This window comes from Callorhinus ursinus, unplaced genomic scaffold (genome assembly GCF_003265705.2).
Source record: "Callorhinus ursinus isolate GAN/ISIS: 27379988/994484 unplaced genomic scaffold, GSC_fseal_2.0 scaffold71, whole genome shotgun sequence".
NCBI lineage: Eukaryota > Metazoa > Chordata > Mammalia > Carnivora > Otariidae > Callorhinus > Callorhinus ursinus.
The window spans coordinates 327,851-345,659 of NW_027397133.1; the positions used below are offsets into that span (position 1 = coordinate 327,851).

Here is a 17,809-nt window from a genome sequence, read left to right on the forward strand (position 1 = left end):
TTTTTTTTAATTTCAGCAGTCTTCAAAAATTCTTCTTATGTTTTCCTGTTTTGGGTTTTTTTTCCCTAACATATATCACTCTCTAAGGGATAGCACATTTTAATTTTTTTATTAACTGTTTGTCTTCTAACTAGAGTTTCTAACTCATCTTTTCCATCCTCAGCTCTGAGGAGCTGACCCTTTGCTGTATGTATCTCCAGCCCTAAAACAGGGCCTGGCACATGGGAGGTGTTCAGGAAGCATCGTTTGGATGAAAAAATGCTCAGTGCCAGGCACAGTCCTAAGCATCTGACACACATGAACTCATTTAATGTCACATAACATTTGTAGTGGTGTCCCCATTTTGTAGATGAGCAAACTGAGGTACAGAGAAGGTTAACTAATTTTAGCAAAGTTGAGCAGGTGGTAGCTGAGGTGGTAAGTAGGTAGGTGTCTGGGTTCCAACCCAGTCACTCCATGCCCTCAACTTCCACATTCCAAATGCCCAGCTCTCAGGTCAGTTCTGCATCAACCCCAAGACCAGAGTCTGAGGTGGCCTGGGATGAGGACTGTGGCGGGACTGGGGACCCAAACCCAAGGGGTCAGGAGGCCCCAGGGTCACTGATGGGAGCCACATCTTGTGACTACTGTGGACCACGTCATGTCTACTTGACGTATTTGTCCCTGATAACTTCTCTCCTGACAGAGGGGCAGACCCTGCCACCTGGCCCCTCAGCCTGGGAGCCTCTCTTTAGAGCTCGACCATGTGCTAACGCATTTGCTCAGGATCTTTTCTAGCACCCAGAGGCGCTATTCTCAGGAAACTGGCAAGGTGGTGTTCTCTTCCCTGTGCAAACCTGGTGCATGAGGAGGGACGCCCGGGTGGCTCAGTCAGTGAAGTGTCTGATCTCGGGGTCCTGGGATGGAGCCCCGTGTGGAGACCCATGTCGGGCTCCATACTCACCAGGGAGTCTGCTTCTCCTTCTCCCTCTGCCCCTCCCCCTGCTCATGCTGTCTCTCTCAAAAAAACAAAAACAAAAACAAAAAACAAAAAACACATGTTGCCCTAGGAAAGGGCCATAGTTCTGGGGCCTTATCCCCCTAGACAAGCCTCTCACCATCCGCAAATGGCAGGGAGGCAGGACGGGCTGATTTCTCAGCCCTACTTCACCTCCCATGGCCCATGCTGACTAAGTTCCCCTTCTGTGGTGACCACAGCTCTGTCACACACGGCTTCCTGTTGGGGCTTCCTTGGCCTCAACCTTCACTCGGGCCATTTCCTTCCCTGACAGAGGAACCCGAACCCGGGCTCCTGCCCTGGCCGGTGCAGACATGGTGCCCCTGCTGCTGCTGCCCCTGCTGTGGGGGGGTAAGTGGGCCAACGGAGGGGGGCTGGCTGGGCACAGCTGGGAGTGGGCTGGAGCTGGAGCTGAGCCTCTGTGTCCCCCCAGGGTCCCCGCAGGAGGATCCACGGTTCGAGCTCCGAGTGCCGGAATCGGTGACGGTGCAGGAGGGTCTGTGTGTCCACGTGCCCTGCTCCTTCTCCTACCCCTGGAGCTCGTGGTCTTCCCCTAAGAAGCTCTACATATACTGGTTCCGGAAAGGGGACAACGATTATCTTGTGGCTACAAATGACCAAACGAAAACGGGGAAGATGGGGACCCAGGGCCGATTCTACCTCGTCGGGAACCCCAGGCACAACAACTGCTCCCTGAGAATCAGAGAGGCCAGGAAGAGTGACGAGGGAGTCTACAATGTCCGAGTGGAGGCAGACCACATAGCATACAGTTACAGAGCTAAGAAGCTGACCGTGAAGGTGGCAGGTCCGGCAGGGGCCCCGGAAGAGGGCTCTGGGACATGGAGACCCCCCTCATAGAACAGGAACAGGACCCTGGAACACTCCTTGCTCCAGGTCTTGGGGCTGGGATGGTGGGAAGACGGATGGGGGCCCGGGGTCAGCTTGTGCCCTGAGGCCCTGGTCCCTCCCAGGGTCACACTCTGGGTCCCCACCTGCCTGGGGCCCAAGCACCTCCCTCTCTCCTCCTCAGCCCTGACACAGAAACCCGACATCCACTTTCCGGAGCCCCTGAAGTCTGGCTATCCCACAAACCTGACCTGCAGTATGCTGGGATCCTGCGAGGAGGGAAGACCTCTCACCTTCTCCTGGGTGGGGCGGGCTCTTGACTCTCTGGACCCCCAGACCCTCCACTCCTCAGTGCTGACCCTCACCCCGAGGCTGCAGGACCATGGCAGCAACCTCACCTGTCAGGTGCACCTGCCAGGAGGTCAGGACACCGTGGAAAGAACCATCAGGCTCAATGTCTCCTGTGAGTGCTGGAGGGATGGCTGGGTCCCCCAGGGCGTGGGGAGGGGGGAAGGCATCAGTTCTGGGATACTTCTCCTGGGGGGAGGTTGGGGGAAGTCACAAAGCCCATCCCTTCCAGTTATGGGGCTCCTGGAACAAAGGGCAAAAGCCCACCCTGCCCCTCACCATATCTTTCCTCTTCAGACGCTCCACAGTTGATGACCACCCGCATTTTGCAGGGAAACTACACAGGTAGGGAAGATCCTCTCTTCCCTGGGGCTGTGATGGGAATGGGGTGTGCCTGCTCAGGGCTCAGGGCTTGGAGATGAGACTCTCCCTCACTCCTCATTCCCCTGGGTCTGTGTCTGCCCCCCACCCACCTCACTATTATCTCCTGTTGTGGACCCAGGATTGCTTTCAGCTGCTGCCTCTACTTTTCTTTAGTTTGTGTGTATTATGTATGTTTTAATTTTTTTAAGATTTTATTTATTTATTTGAGAGAGAGAATGAGAGAGAGTGCGAGAGGGAAGAGGGTCAGAGGGAGAAGCAGACTCCCTGCTGAGCAGGGACCCCCCCCCGATGCGGGACTCGATCCCGGGACTCCAGGATCATGACCTGAGCCGAAGGCAGTCACCCAACCTACTGAGCCACCCAGGCGCCCCTATGTTTTATTTTTTTTAAGATTTTATTTATTTATTTGACAGAGAGAAACACAGTGAGAGAGGAAACACAAGCAGGGGGAGTGGGAGAGGGAGAAGCAGACTCCCCTCGGAGCATGGAGCCAGTGTGGGGCTCCATCCCAGGACCCTGGGATCATGACCTGAGCCGAAGGCAGACGCTTAACGACTGAGCCACCCAGGAGCCCCTATGTATGTTTTATTTTAATTGAGTTCTAATTGACACATAAGAGTAAGTTTCAGGTGGACAACATAATGATTTGGTGTTTGTGTGTATTGCAAAATGATCACCACAGTAAGTCTACCTAACATCCCTCATCACACATAGTTACAAATTTTTCTTCCTTGTGATGAGAACATCTGAGATCTACTCTTTTAGGGACTTTCAAATATACAACATAGCGCTATTAACTATAGTCCCCGAACTGTGCATCACCTCCCGTGACTTATTTATTTTATAACTGTAAGTTTGTGCCTTTTGACCTCCTTCCTTTTTTCATTAGCTTTAGAGTTTATGGTTGTTTCCTTTTTTTAAATGATTTGTTTATTCACATTAGAGAGATGGGGGAGAGGGGCAGAAGGAGAGGGAGAGACTTTTTAAAAATATTTTATTTATTTATTTTTGAGAGACAGAGCATATGAGTAGGGGGAGGGGTAGAGGGAGAAGACTGCCTGCTGAGCAGGGAGCCTGATGCAAGATTCGATCCCAGGACCCTGGGATCACGACCTGAGCTGAAGGCAGACGCTTAACCGACTGAGCCACCCAGGCGTTTATGTGTAATTGTAGTAAAACAGACACAATGTAAAACTTACTGTCTTCACCATGTTTAAGGCTAGAGCTCAGTGGTGTTGAAGGCTTTCACGGTGTTGCAACCGGTCTGCAGAGCTCTCTCCATCTTGCAGAACCGAAACTCTATGCCCATCAGGCACTGACTCCCCAGCCCCTCCCCCAGCCCCTGGCAACCACCCTTCCAACCTCTGTCTCTGTGATTTTGACTGCTCCAGGCTCGGCTCCCTACGCTGGAATTTCTGTCTGCACTCCTTCATCGCTGATCTAGTCATTTTCGGTAGGACCCTCCGATGTTCCCAGTCCCCGCAGCTCCGCCCTGGACCGCTGCTGTTCTCTGTGTCCACTTTCCTGGGCATCCTCATTCTATCCCATGTCCCCACTTGTGACCCCATCCCTATTCTGACCCTATCCTGGTGCCTCCCACGACTTTCTAGCTGGCCACAGATCAGACATGCAGCCGCCTCTTGCTGATGCCTCTCTGCGTCCGCTACTTAGCCCCGGGGTGGGGGTAGGGGCTCTGGACACCACGCTAGATAACTCCCCTTCTCACCAGCTGCACCCCATGAGTCAGCGAGTCTCGAGAACTTCATTTCTCAAATCATTTCCCTCTTCTTGCCTTTGGCCCCAGACCAGCTCCAATCTTATCCTGGACCCTGGACTATTGCCTCAGCATCCTCCTCAGCCTCCCTGCCTCCTGTTTAATCTCTCTGGTGCAGGCCCCACTTGGCCCCAGCAGGGTCTTTCTAGACCCAGCACTGATTTGCATTTCCCCTACTCATAGCCCCTACTGCTTCCCAGTAACCTCAGGGCAAAGCCCAATGCCCTCAGCCCGGCACTCAGAGCTCCAAAATTTCTGACTCTGCCTTCTCTCCCACCGTGATCATGTCTTTGGTGCTCCGGGTCCTCCCTGCCAAGTTACAGGTGCAAGTGCGCTTCCCCTCGTCTGCCAGGCGGTCTCAAATTCTTGGCGCATCTCCGCCAGAGCTGCCCGCCCACCCCTCGCCCTGCCCACCTCAGCAGAGCCCCCTTCTTTCTGGTGGCCCAACTTGACCACCAGAGTCATTGCCCCTTCAGCCACGATTAGCCTACCCCTTAGCCCTTGTCACATGGCCCTGTCTTCCCATTTCTGGCTCTATGGGAAGACGGAGGGAGAGCTGGATCTCTCGGCTCCACCCACTTTGTAGTGAATCTCTTACCCAGTCCTGAAGACGCTGAGCAACCACACGTCGCTGCCTGTCTTGGAGGGCCAGTTCCTGCGCCTGGTCTGCGTCGCTGAGAGCAACCCGCCCGCCATGCTGAGCTGGTCCCGGGAGGGAAAAGCCCTGAGCTCCCCCCAGCCCTCAGCACCTGGGGTCCTGGAGTTGCCCCATGTAGGGGTTGAGGATGAAGGGGAGTTCACCTGCCAGGCTCAGCACCCACTGGGCTCCCAGCACGTTTCCTTCAGCCTCTCTGTGCAGAGTGAGTTGTAATACAGTTTCGGGGGTGGTCAGTCTGGTCAGGTGTTTGGGATATAGAAGGGACTGGGGCCTGGGGACAGAACTTCATCCTCTGGACCCCCTTCCGCAGGAACCCCCTCTTCCTGCAACTGTGTGACTGAGAAGCAGGAGGGCTCCTGGCCGCTGGTCCTCACCCTGATCAGAGGGGCCCTCATGGGGGCTGGCTTCCTCCTCACCTATGGCCTCACCTGGATCTACTACAGCAGGTGAGCGGGCCTGTCCCTCTCCAGGGAAGTCTGCTGATTGGCTCCTGAGCTCCAGGTGGTGCTGAGCTGTCCCACCCTGCCTGGAGTTAGAACGAAAGTGGTAGCTCTCTGATCTGAGACCCGTGTTGGTTCTGCAGGTGTGGAGGCCTCCAGGGAGCGGGGCTGAGAGGCCTGATCCAGCCTCCCTCCTTCTCAAGACAGGACTGAGGTGTGGACCTGGAGCCCAGGGGGACAGATATGGGCTGTCATGGTCAGCCTCTTCCTGGAACCTCTCAACTCAAACCTTCTCAGTTGTACCCCTGGGAGTTTAATTTGGGGAGGTGAATGAGTGATGACATGGAGAGGCCAGCACCATCAGAAGAAGTTATTACTTTCCCAAGGAAATGTGGCATGCCACGCTATGCAGGGCCACAGGGGAGGAAGCACTATGTCTTGGTTGGGAGGCAGAAGCAGGTGCAGGAAAAAGAAGGCTTGAAAAAGCCTTTCCTGGGTTTTGTGTAGGAAAGGTAAGGAGTATAGCTCAGGATCAGCTAGTTTGAGTCATTCTGGGGGGCTTTGGCCTATAGGGGTGGGTCTAGTTGTCTTGTACCTGTCCTTGGTGATTTAGGGCAGGGTGTGTGAGTTAGAGAAAAATGGTGTTTGGGGGCCCCTGGGTGGCTCAGTTGGTTAAGCGTCTGCCTTCGGCTCAGGTGATGATCCCAGAGTCCCTGGATCCAGCCCCTCATGGGGCTCCCTGCTCAGCGGGAAGCCTGCTTCTATCCTCTGCCTGCCACTCCCCCTGCTTGTGCTCTCTCTCTCTCAAATAAATAAATAGGGTGTTTGGGGGACACGGGCTGGGGATTGGTTGGTTTGATCTGAAAGGTGGGCTCCTGGCAGAGCACTTTGCCCTCTTTAAGAACTGGCTGGCCCTGGGAGGTGCGGTCTCTCCCCAGAAGGCAAGCTTTTTAAGGTAAAGGAAATAAAAAACTGACTAATACACACCTCCACTGATCCGCTCAGCCTGCCTCTCCTTGCTGGCACTGCCCACCACAACCCTCCCAACCTCCTCCTCTCTAGCCGCAGCCCTGCCCCTGCAAAGGGAGTTCCCCTGGCTTACTTCCCAGGACCCAGCAGTTAGCTGCTTAACTCCTGAGTTTCTGGTCTCCCAAAGTTCCTTCTCAGTGTGGACAGCAGTACACAGTAGAGTCAAGAATACAGCTTTTCTTTCCCAGATGAAAGACACCTACCTCATAATAATTGCTACAGAACATCACATTTAATTATAAATAAAAGTCTTATTAAAAATGTAACATTAAAATTGATTTTACTGTTTAATGTCTCTGTGGAAGTTTCTAGAGCAAATTTATGTCTTAATCGTCTATCCTTTTTTGTTGAGCATGTTCCAAAGAAGACTTTTTTTTTTAAGATTTTATTTATTTATTTGACAGAGAGAGACACAGCGAGAGAGGGAACACAAGCAGGGGGAGTGGGAGAGGGAGAAGCAGGCTTCTGCTGAGCAGGGAGCCCAACACGGGGCTCGATCCCAGGACCCTGGGATCATGACCTGAGCCGAAGGCCGACGGTTAACGACTGAGCCACCCAGGCGCCCCATGTGCAAAAGCTTTTTATCTTGATGAAGTCCCAATAGTTCATTTTTGCCTTTGTTTCCTTCGCCTTTAGAGATAGACAATCTCCCATCACCTTTAGGAACTCTCCCACATATTGTGTTGGGTTGGCAGCTTCGTGTTCTCTACAATTATTCAGTGTGGGAGATCCAGTCACCTTCTGTGGTTGTTAAATCTGAGCAGGATGCAGGATTTGCTATACTGGTTTGTACCATAAAACTGAAATCTGCTGCTGTGATCTTAGGAGACAGCCAGGTGCAGGGCACTTGGGTAACTCAGGTCAGTGAAACTTCTGACTTCAGCTCAGGTCATTATCTCAGGGGCCTGGGATGGAGCCCCATGTTGAGTTCTGTGTCAGGCTCCACACTTAGCGGGGAGTCTGCTTGTCCCTCTCCCTCTGCCCCTCCCCCTGCAATGCTCTCTCTCTCTCTCTCTCAAATAAATAAAATAAAATCTTTTTTAAAAAAGAAATGTTTATTTTGGTAAAGTCAACATAACACAAAATACCATCTTGGCTATTTTGACCCATTTTAAAGTATACACTTCAATGGTATTAAGTACATTCACCCTGTTGGGCAACCATCACTGTCATCTATTTCCAGAACTTTTTCATCTTCCCAAACTGAAACTCTGTACTCAATAAACAATAACTCTGCATTTCTCTTCCTCCCAGCTCCTTGCAACCACCATTCTACTTTGTATTCCTATGACTTTGCACCACGTACCTCATCTAAGTAGAACCGCACAACATTTGTCACTTTGTGTCTGGCTTATTTCCCTTAGCATACTATCCTCAAGGTTCACCCATGTTGTAACCGGTGTTAGAATTCCTTTCTTTTCATGACTGAATAATATTCCATTGTGTGTATATACCACATTGTGATTATCCATTTATCCACTGATGGACACTTGGGTTGCTTCCAGCTTTTGTCTGTTGAGAATGAAGTTGCTGTGAACATGGGTGCACAAAGATCTGTTTCAGTCCCTGACTCCTATTTTCTTGGGTATCTACCTAGAAGTGGAATGGCTGGAAGTATCGGGATTAGAACTTTCAAATGTGAACGTGGGGGTGGGGATGTGAATTCATTTGGGTATTCTGGAGAACTCTTTAGTGCTATCCTCTGTAGCTGATTAAATGCCTACTTGATGATGGAGCAATTCCACTTCCACCATGAAAAAAAAGTGTTAGTCCTCCTTTTTTTCATTGAAAAATCCATATCAAAATTATAAATAAAAGCCAAAAACCAGAAACAAATGCAGTCACTGTATTTTATTTATTTATTTTTTTAGATGTTATTTATTTATTTGACAGAGAAAGAGCACAAGCAGAGGGAGAGGGAGAAGTAGGCTCCCCGCTGAGCAAGGAGTCCGATGCAGGACTCGATTCCAGGGCCCTGAGATCATGACCTGGGCTGAAGGCAGCTGCTTAACTGACTGAGCTGCTCAGGCATCCCGCAGTCATTGTATTTTAGAATAAACAACTTGAATGATATTCACACATGGAATACTAATTAAAAGCAAAAACAAGACATACAAATGGACAACAGACACATGAAAAAAATGCTCCACATCACTCGGCATCAGGGAAATACAAAGCAAAACCACAATGACATACCACCTCACACCAGTCAGAATGGCTAAAATTAACCACTCAGGAAACAACAGATGTTGTCGAGGATGCAGAGAAAGGGGAACCCTCCTACACTGTTGGTGAGAATGCAAGCTGGTGCAGCCACTCTGGAAAACAATATGGAGGTTCCTCAAAAGGTTGAAAATTTCAAGCTACCCTACGTACCCAGCAATTGCACTACTGGGTATTTACCCCAAAGATAGAAATGTGGTGATCTGAAGGGGCACTTGCACCCCAATGTTTATAGCAGCAATGTCCACAACAGCCAAACTATGGAAAGAGCCCAGATGTCCATCGACAGATGAATGGATAAAGAAGATGTGATATCTATATACAATGGAGTATTATTTAGTCATCAAAAAAATATGAAATCTTGCCATTTGCAACGATGTGGATGGAACTAGTGGGTATTATGCTAAGCAAGATAAATCAATCAGAGAAAGAATTATCATACGATCTCAATGATATGTGGCATTTTAGAAACCAAACAGAGGATCATAGGGGAAGGGAGGAAAAAATAAAAGAAGAAGAAATCAGAGAGGGAGACAAACCATAAGAGACTCTTAATCATGGGAAGCAAACTGAGGGCTGCTGGAGGGGAGGTGGGTGAGGGGGTGGGGTAACTGGGTGATGGACATTAAGGAGGGCATGATATGTAATGAGCACTGGGTATTATATAAGACTGTTGGAACACTGACCTCTACCTCTGAAACCAATAATACATTATATGTTAATTAAATGAATTTAAATTCAAAAATATATATTTAGAAATTTTTTAAAAAGGTGATAGGTGATTGTCATGTGCAAGCTGATGTCCTTTCCCCCAGCAGGAGAGCAAAGCCTTCTTCCCTGCATCCCCAGCACCAAAGGCAAGTATAATTTGTGTAAGAGATATATTCCAAGACTTCCCCTGTGGATGCCAGAAGCCAAGGATAGTACCAAACACTATATATACTATGTTTTTTCTATATCTACAGACCTATGATAAAGTTAAATTTATTTAACAACCATAACTAATAACAAAGCATAGCAATTATAACAATAGACTGTCATAAAATTTATGGGAATGTGATCTCTCTGTCTCTCCCTTAAAATATCTTATTGTGCTGTCCTCACCCTTCTTTTTGTGATGATGTGGATGATGCCCATGTGATGAGATGAAGTGACGGGAATGACGTTGGCTTGTGACGTAGTGCTAGGCTCCTTCCTATTGGCCTTCTGATGGGGTCAGCAGAAGGAAAAGCATCTGCTTCCAGACCACAGTTGACCACAGGGGAACTGAAACCACAGCAGGTCAAACTGTGGATCAAGCGGGTATAGTATAGCTGTTCTGCTGAGCAATTTTGCAAAGTGATTGTGCTCATTTGCATTCTCACCGGCAGGGTCTGAGGAGTTCTGGCTCTCCACATTCTCTCCAACACTGAATAAAATTAGTCTTTCAATTTTAGCCACCCTGACGTATGTAGGTGCATTGTTGTTGTTGTTTTTTTTTTAATGGGTCTTAATGAGAATGATGACCTATGTCTCAGGATTTTATTTTTTATCTTCTCTCTTTGGGGGAGCCACCTCTTGTGTGCTTTTGGCTTATTTTCAAGTTTATTTCATGCATTGTGTAGCTTGTATTTGACTTCATTTTGAGTTAGTCTTCCTGTTGGGATCAATCACCAATGATCAATGAGTTAATCAACCATGCCTATATAATGAAACTTCCATAAAAATCCAAGAGGACTGAGTTCAGAGAGGTGCCAGGTTGGTGAACCCATGCAGGTGCGGGGAGACTGCCATGCCTGGAGAGAGCATGGAAGCTCCGTGCCTTCTCTTCATACCTGGCCCTGTGCATCTTTTCTATCTGGCTGTTCCTGAGGTATATCTTCTTGTAATAGGCCAGTAATCCAGTCAGTAAAATGTTTCTCTGAGTTCTGTGAGCCACTCTAGCAAATGAATCAAATCTGAGGAAGGTTTCCAGGGAACTTCTCATCTGTAGCTAGTCGGTCAGAAGTACAGGTAACAACCTAGATTTGCAACTGGCATCTGAAGGGGGTTATGGGGGTGGGAGGGAGGCTTGTAGGATCGAACTCTTAACCCATGGGATCTGATGCTATCTCCAGGTAGGCAGTGTCAGAATTGAATTAAATTGAATTCTTGGACACCTGCTGGTGTCTAAGAATTGCTTCGTGGTGGTTGTGGTGGTGGTGGGGAACTCCTCCCCACCTCTACCTTTGGAATTGGTCTCAGAATACCAAAATAGATAATTTACATTCATTTTCTTGTAGCAAGGCTTCAAAACTGGTGTGTTCTACCCTTAGAGCACACATCCTTATAGCTACCTTTTAGGTGGTCAATTGCCATGTGTGTGACTGGCCATATTGGACAACATGGCTCTAGAACATAAATCTACAAGTGGAATTGCTGGGTCACAATTCAGCACTTCCTCAGTTTATTAGAAGATGCTATTTTCTCCTAAAGCACTTGTACGTTCAAACTCACAACCCCAAGTTCAAGAGTCTCATGCTCTACCCTGAGCCAGTCAGGCGCCCCTACTTCAATATAAATTTTTTTAAAGGAATTTATTTTTAAGTAATCTCCACGTCCAATGTGGGGCTCAAACTCACAACCCCAAGATCAAGAGTTGCATGTTCTACTGTCTGAGCCAGCCAGGCACCCCTTCAATATAAATTTTATAATGACATTATCAAGTTCCACAAAAATCATCAGGGGGATTGGGTGATATATTGCTCTGATTCTGCATATTAATTTAGATTCACTTGACATTTATACAATATTGTTTTAACCACATTAACATGACATATTTTTCTCTTTACTTACATCTTTAATGTCTATTAATACAGATTTTAAAATTCCTCCATTTAGGTGGTGTACATCATTATATTTTTGTTATATATGTCTCTAAATAGATATATTCCAAATATATTGATTTATGATGCTATTGTCTATGGCATCTTTTTTTAAAGATTTATTTATTTATTTGAGAGAGAGAGAGAGTGGGGAGGAGGGGCAGAGGGAGAGCGGGAGAGAGAATCCTCAAGCAGACTCCCTGCCAAACGCAGAGTCCGACATGGGACTTGATCCCAGGACCCTGGGATCATGACCTGACTGGAAGGCAGAAGCTTAACCAACTGAGCCACCCAGGTGCCCCCCATGGCATCTTTTATAAAATCCTATTTAAAAAAATTACTGTGATATGGAAATGGAATTAATTTTTGTAATTTGAAAATGTATCTGCATATGCTTTTGGGTTTTTCTACGTAAAGATGTCTTTTTTCTTTTCTTTTCCTTTCCTTTCTTTCCTTTCCTGTCCCTTTCTTTTCTTTTCAATTCTTATACCTTTTTCTTATTTTTATTGCCTTACTACACTGGGACTTAATGCTACTCCAAACAGTATGCTGTTTTTTGAAGACACCCTTTATCTTGTTAGGGAAGTTCTCTTTCATTCCCAGTTAGCTGTGAGTTTTATCATGAAGGCAATAGAAATCACCCAATGCTTAAATAATTTTTGTCTCTTGAGATTTAATTGGTCAAGGGCCAATCATGAAAATAGAAGCCATGCTATGTGTTTCAGCAGAGAGAATTTAATATGAAGAACTTGTTATGCAGATGTTGGGAGGTGAATGGAGCCCTGCCTAGAAGTCTTGGACCACTTTAAGTACCCGGCTTGAGACTTTTTTTTGGTCTTTTTAAATATTTTTTATTGAAATACATTTGACATATATCATTAGTTTTGAGTATACAACACAATGATTCAATATTTGTATATATTAGAAAATGATCACCACACTAAGTCTAGTCAACATCCATCACTATACAGAGTTAAACATTTTTTCTTGTGATGAGAACTTTTAAGATCTACTCTCTTAGCAACTTTCAAATATATGATACGGCATTGTTAATTATGGTTACCATGCTGTAAATTATATCCCCAGGACTTACTTTACAGCTGGGAGTTTGTACTTTTTTAAAAGTTTTTTTTTTATTTATATTTCTAGTAATCTCTACACCCAACACGGGACCTGAACTCACGACCTCAAGATCAAGAGTTGCATGTTCTTTTGACCTAGCCAGTCAGGCACCCCGGAAGTTTCTACCTTTTGACCTCCTTCATCCATTCTGCCCGCCCCTGGCCTCTGGCAGCCAACAATGTGTTCTTTGTATCTCTAAGTTTGTTTTTGTTTTTTGTTTTTTAGATTTCACATATAGGTGAGATCATATGGTATTTGTCTTTTCTGTCTGACTTATTTCACTTAGCATACTGCCCTCGAGGTCCATCTGTGTTGTCACAAATGGCAGGATTTCCTTTTTTTTTTTTTTTGAAGATTTTATTTATTTATTTGACAGAGAGAGACACAGCGAGAGAGGGAACACAAGCAGGGGGAGTGGGAGAGGGAGAAGCAGGCTTCCTGCGGAGCAGGGGGTCCAATGTGGGGCTCATCCCAGGACCCTGGGATCATGACCTTAGCCGAAGGCAGATGCTTAACCAACTGAGTCACCCAGGTGCCCTGGATTTCCTTATTTTTTTATGGCTGAAGAATACTCCATCATGTACATATAAACTCCATCTTCTTTATCCATTCATCTATGGATGGACACTTACGTTGTTTCCTATCTTGGCTATTGTCAATAATGCTGCAGTGAACACACAGGTGCATATATCTTTTTGACTTAGTGCTTTCATTTCCTTCAGATATATACCAAAAGTGGTATTGCTAGATCATATGGTAGCTCTATTTTTAATTTCTTGAGGAACCTCCATACTGTTTTTCAGAGTGACTGCACTAATTACACTCCCACCAACAGTGCACAAAATTTCTCTTTTTCTCCACGTCCTTGCCAACACTTCTTGTTGCTTATCTTTTCGATGATTCCAGCTTGAGATTTGTCGGACCACCAGGCGATGTGAGTTCATGCTGCACAACGTGGGAGACTTGACTTCTTTAGTCCCTGCTTTGCTCAAGGCAATTTCCCCTGCAATTCATGAGGAGTGAGGAGTGGAGAGATATATCTGGTTAACTCTTGTTCACCTGGTTACCTCTTGTTACCTCTTGTTCACTCAGCAGAGACAGTCCTAGGTTCTGGGGAGCATAATATTTATACAAGCATTGAGATCACTCCTTAGAAAAGAAATACCACATTTGGCGTACGTGTGAATTTTTTTAAACGAGAAAATGAAAAAATGCATCACATCAAATTGCAAAAGGTAAAATGTGCAAAGTCAAAATATGAGACAACTCCCAAGAATTAGAGACTATTTTCATTAGTAGTATGGAATACCTCTCTGGCACACCTGCATAACACATGTTGCCTATGTTTTTTGACTGATACTCTTTTTCAAATTATTTATTTATTTATTTAAGTAATCTCTACACCCAGTGTGGGGCTCAAACTCACAATCCCCAGATCAAAAGTGGCATGCTCTTCTGACTGAGCCAGCCAGACACACGAAGAAATTGTCTTTCAATCCTACAGCTGTTACAAGAATGTCTAAAATGTTTATGATTGTTGTCAAGTTTGGGGAAACCTTATTGAGTTTCTTTCCTAAGAGGGCAGTAGGATTACAGGGTCTTTTCATACATGCTTTGAGCCCCTGCCAGGACTTTTCAAAAAAGGGTCCCTTAGGGCGCCTGGGTGGCTCAATCGGTTAAGCGTCTGTCTGCCTTCAGCTCAGGTCATGATCCCAGGGTCCTGGGATGGAGCCCTGCATCGGGCTCCCTGCTCGGCCGGGAACCTGCTTCTCCCTCTCCCTCTGCCCGCCCTCCCCCCAACTTGTGATCTCTCTCTCTTTCTCTCTTTCTGTGTCAAATAAATAAATAAAATCTTAAAAAAAAAAAAAAGGGTCCCTTGAAGGTGGAGCTTCATTAGTTTCATGGTGGCAGATTTGCTTCTCTGCTGAAGCCAGATTTTTAGGGTCCCTGCCCAATGCGGCACGGGTCCCCCTTAACACGTGCTGTTTTCAGTGGACTTGTGCCATCGCTGTCCCACGAGACCTTCAGATTCATGAAGACAAACTTTTGAGGACATCATTCTCCAAAAACCCCTCATAACAAAGGGGCTTTAACCCTTAGCTTTCCCTCTGCGTTCCACCCTCCCTTGGATTTGGGTCTGGAAATTCCTTTCTTCCTTGCCAGAACTTGCATGGTTTTAAGAAAATTTTAAGTGATCCTTTTCCAGAATGTTCAGGGTTTTTCAGCTCGAGGGTGAGTCACACTGAATCTCCAGGACTAGTCCCTCCTTCTCTTTTTAAAAATTATTTCTTGGGCACCTGCGTGGCTCAGTCGGTTACGCATCTCCCCTCGGCTCAGGTCATGATCCCGGGGTCCTGGGATCCAGTCCCGCATCGGGCTCCTTGCTCAGCGGGGAGCTTGCTTCTCCCTCTGCCTCCTGCTCTCCCTGCTTGAGCTCTCTCTCTCTTTCTCTCTGGCAAATAAATAAATGAAATCTTTAAAAAATGTATTTCTTATTACAAGACAGCAATCTTTTATTGAAACAATTTTTTTGTCTAAAACTATGCACGAAGAGATTAATCTTTTTTTCATATTAACATAAGTCGAACATCACTATTCCAAACCAGTATTATTTACAAAAATGAGCCTTTTCATTGCTTTCTTGCCAGGTTCACGAGAACTAAATCTTAAGCCAACTTCAACATAGCTTTTAGAATTTTCCTGCCATCCAATACCCAGGAACACTTCTAGGGTAGGGGACAGCCTTTTCATAGAGATAGCAACATTCATTGTTCACTGGGACCGTAGAACCACAAGTGAACAACAATAAAATGAAATCATTCCAAACAATTCCCATTTGTCTTTCAAAAGCATGCTTCGTCTAAATCTCCCTTTCTATACAGACTGGGGGAGAGAGACCCCAGAGAGTATAGTTATGTTAATTAAATTCACCGCTTTAAACAGTGAACAAGACGGTTTAGTGTGTATATGGGTGAGCTGCTATGGACACCAGCAGATAATAAAGAAAACTTCAAACCCAGAATAACATGTACCCCGACAACTGGACAGCTCCAATCCATAGTTTTAATCTGGATCACAGTGAAATTGTTTGCTTTCCAGTTAAAGATATTGCGAAAATCTTTCAAAGCAGATTTCTGCTTAGAAATTCAAATGAAAATGTTAAGTAATAAAAAGTGCTGGCTTATTATATAGTTTCTGACAGGCTCCAATATCCTGGGTGCCAGAAGGTAATTCTATCTCAGTTGCTAGTAAAAAGAGGAATCTTGTATACACTAAAAATGTGATATTACAAGATTCTAGTGTCACCTGTCAAAACACGAATATCTAAAAAAAAAAAAGAATATCTAGAATGCAAATTTCAGTAAGCACTTGGGATGAAGGGCAATCAGAATACAAAAGCAGGCAAAATCCACATAAATTAACTCCTACTAATCTGAGAAATCAATATAATGTATATGTAAATTGAAAAACACTGTCTAGCTAGTCATTAGTTTCTAACTAAATTATGACAGGTGGTTTCAGCATATATGTTCTCTTCCTGTGATATTTGTTTGTTCTGTCAAGACTCCAAGAAGCACTGGCCCCTGAAAACAGCTCAGCAAAAGACAACTCTGAGGCAATTGCTTCAAATTTGCCAGATAATAAGTCCCAAGACTGCAGTCATCACTAATAGGACAAGCACCAGAATGTAGATGTTCTTTTTTTTTTTTTTAAAGATTTTATTTATTTGACAGAGAGAGACACAGCGAGAGAGGGAACACAAGCAGGTGGAGTGGGAGAGGGAGAAGCAGGCTTCCTGCGGAGCAGTGAGCCCGATGTGGGGCTCGATCCCAGGACCCCGGGATCATGACCTGAGCCAAAGGCAGCTGCCTAACCGACTGAGCCACCCAGGTGCACCAGAATGTAAATGTTCTTGTGAGATTTTTTTTCTGAGAGTGAATCAGCTTGCTGTAACTGACCAGTGGTTCTGTTTGCATGCAACTTGGAGCTTTCTACATTGGCTTCTCTGCTGTCCTTGGGTCACCTTGGTCGTGGATCATCATGGCCAAATCTTTTTTTTTTAACATTTTATTTATTTGAGAGAGAGAGAGAGAGAGAGAGAGAGAGAGCATGAGCGGGGGGAGAGGCAGAGGGAGAAGTAGGCTCCCCGCTGAGCAGGGAGCCCGATGCAGGACTGGATGCCAGGACCCCGGGATCATGACCCGAGCCGAAGGCAGACGCTTAACCGACTGAGCCACCCAGGCGCCCCTATCATGGCCAAATCTTTAGACATCCAATGGACCTCCAAAATGTCAGCCTGCAGCTGCCAAATTGCCCTTCTTCACTCTTCAGTAAGTTCTGGATCCTGCTCTGTGATGGCCATCTCATCTCCTGGCTCTGCATCTGGTTCCACTCCCTGCTGAGAGAGCAGCAGAGGGGAGCTGCTCTCTCTTTGCCTCTCCTCCACAGAGAGAGGAGATCCATCTCTTGCTCTGGCGATAAGCTCCTTTTCCTTTTCAGACACTCTTCCCTGCACATCCTGGAAATCCTTTACAGCCCCAGAGAAGTCATTCAGGAGGCCATCTTTCTGAAGTTCCAGTTTAGTGATTCATTTGTTTCCTTGGCATTTGTGGAATATTGCAACTGGTGCAGATTTTCCTCTGGTTGCTTGAGTCCCGCTTACTTCCTAGTTGGCTCATCAGATTCTTTATCTGAGCATCAGCTTGGCATATCGGCTGGATGTTGCTGCTATGCGTCCGGATGACTGTTGAAATCCTGGAGCCTGAGGCTCAGAGGGCTCCAGGTTTGGTACATGTCTAAGGGACTGTAGGACATGGTGAGGAGCTAAGACCCACTGGCCCTGCACAGCATTCCCTGAAGCAGCCCCGGGACTGGATGCACAGGCTGATGGGGAACTGGGAAGAGAAAGGGCTGAGGCTGCCTGCACACTCCGTTTCTCTTTTCTAGCTTCTCTGGCCCTCCGCTGACCTCACCCTTGATATAAACGTCATATGGAAGATGATCACGTCCAGATTCACATCTGGACAAGCATCTCAGCCTCCAGGGGGCCTAGTATTCTCACCTGCTGCATCGGATACAGAGGCAAGCCCAGATAATTTCTCAGCGCCCCCCTCCGCATGGCCCATGCTGACTAAGTTCCCCTTC

At 46.5% G+C, this 17,809-nt stretch overlaps 1 protein-coding gene and 1 pseudogene across 4 annotated transcripts; one reads left to right on the forward strand and one right to left on the reverse strand.

The window, feature by feature from the left end:
• Positions 1 to 1,205: 1,205 nt before the first annotated feature.
• Positions 1,206 to 17,770, forward strand: LOC141371399 (sialic acid-binding Ig-like lectin 14). 4 transcript variants are annotated; one of them, XM_073886444.1, is made up of 7 exons: positions 1,206 to 1,348; positions 1,431 to 1,802; positions 2,028 to 2,306; positions 2,489 to 2,536; positions 4,952 to 5,209; positions 5,318 to 5,453; positions 17,612 to 17,770. In XM_073886444.1, the coding sequence occupies exons 1-7, from the start codon at positions 1,312 to 1,314 to the stop codon at positions 17,646 to 17,648; spliced, it is 1,167 nt and encodes a 388-aa protein (XP_073742545.1). In that variant the 5' UTR covers positions 1,206 to 1,311; the 3' UTR covers positions 17,649 to 17,770. The 4 variants fall into 4 exon arrangements, with proteins under 4 accessions (XP_073742545.1, XP_073742546.1, XP_073742547.1 ...); XM_073886447.1 differs by lacking the exon at positions 17,612 to 17,770 and adding an exon at positions 5,591 to 6,767 and having other exon boundaries at positions 1,230 to 1,348; XM_073886445.1 differs by lacking the exon at positions 17,612 to 17,770 and having other exon boundaries at positions 1,208 to 1,348; positions 5,318 to 5,457.
• Positions 16,267 to 17,615, reverse strand: LOC141371417 (syntaxin-12 pseudogene; annotated as a pseudogene).
• Positions 17,771 to 17,809: the final 39 nt, after the last annotated feature.

Excerpts from the sequence above, each read along its gene's own strand:
- LOC141371399 (XM_073886447.1), top strand. The coding sequence starts at position 1,312 with ATGGTGCCCCTGCTGCTGCTGCCCCTGCTGTGGGGGG. Across the intron at positions 5,210-5,317 it reads CTTCAGCCTCTCTGTGCAGA|GAACCCCCTCTTCCTGCAAC; the intron begins GTGAGTTGTAAT and ends CCCCTTCCGCAG. Across the intron at positions 5,454-5,590 it reads ACCTGGATCTACTACAGCAG|GTGTGGAGGCCTCCAGGGAG; the intron begins GTGAGCGGGCCT and ends TTGGTTCTGCAG.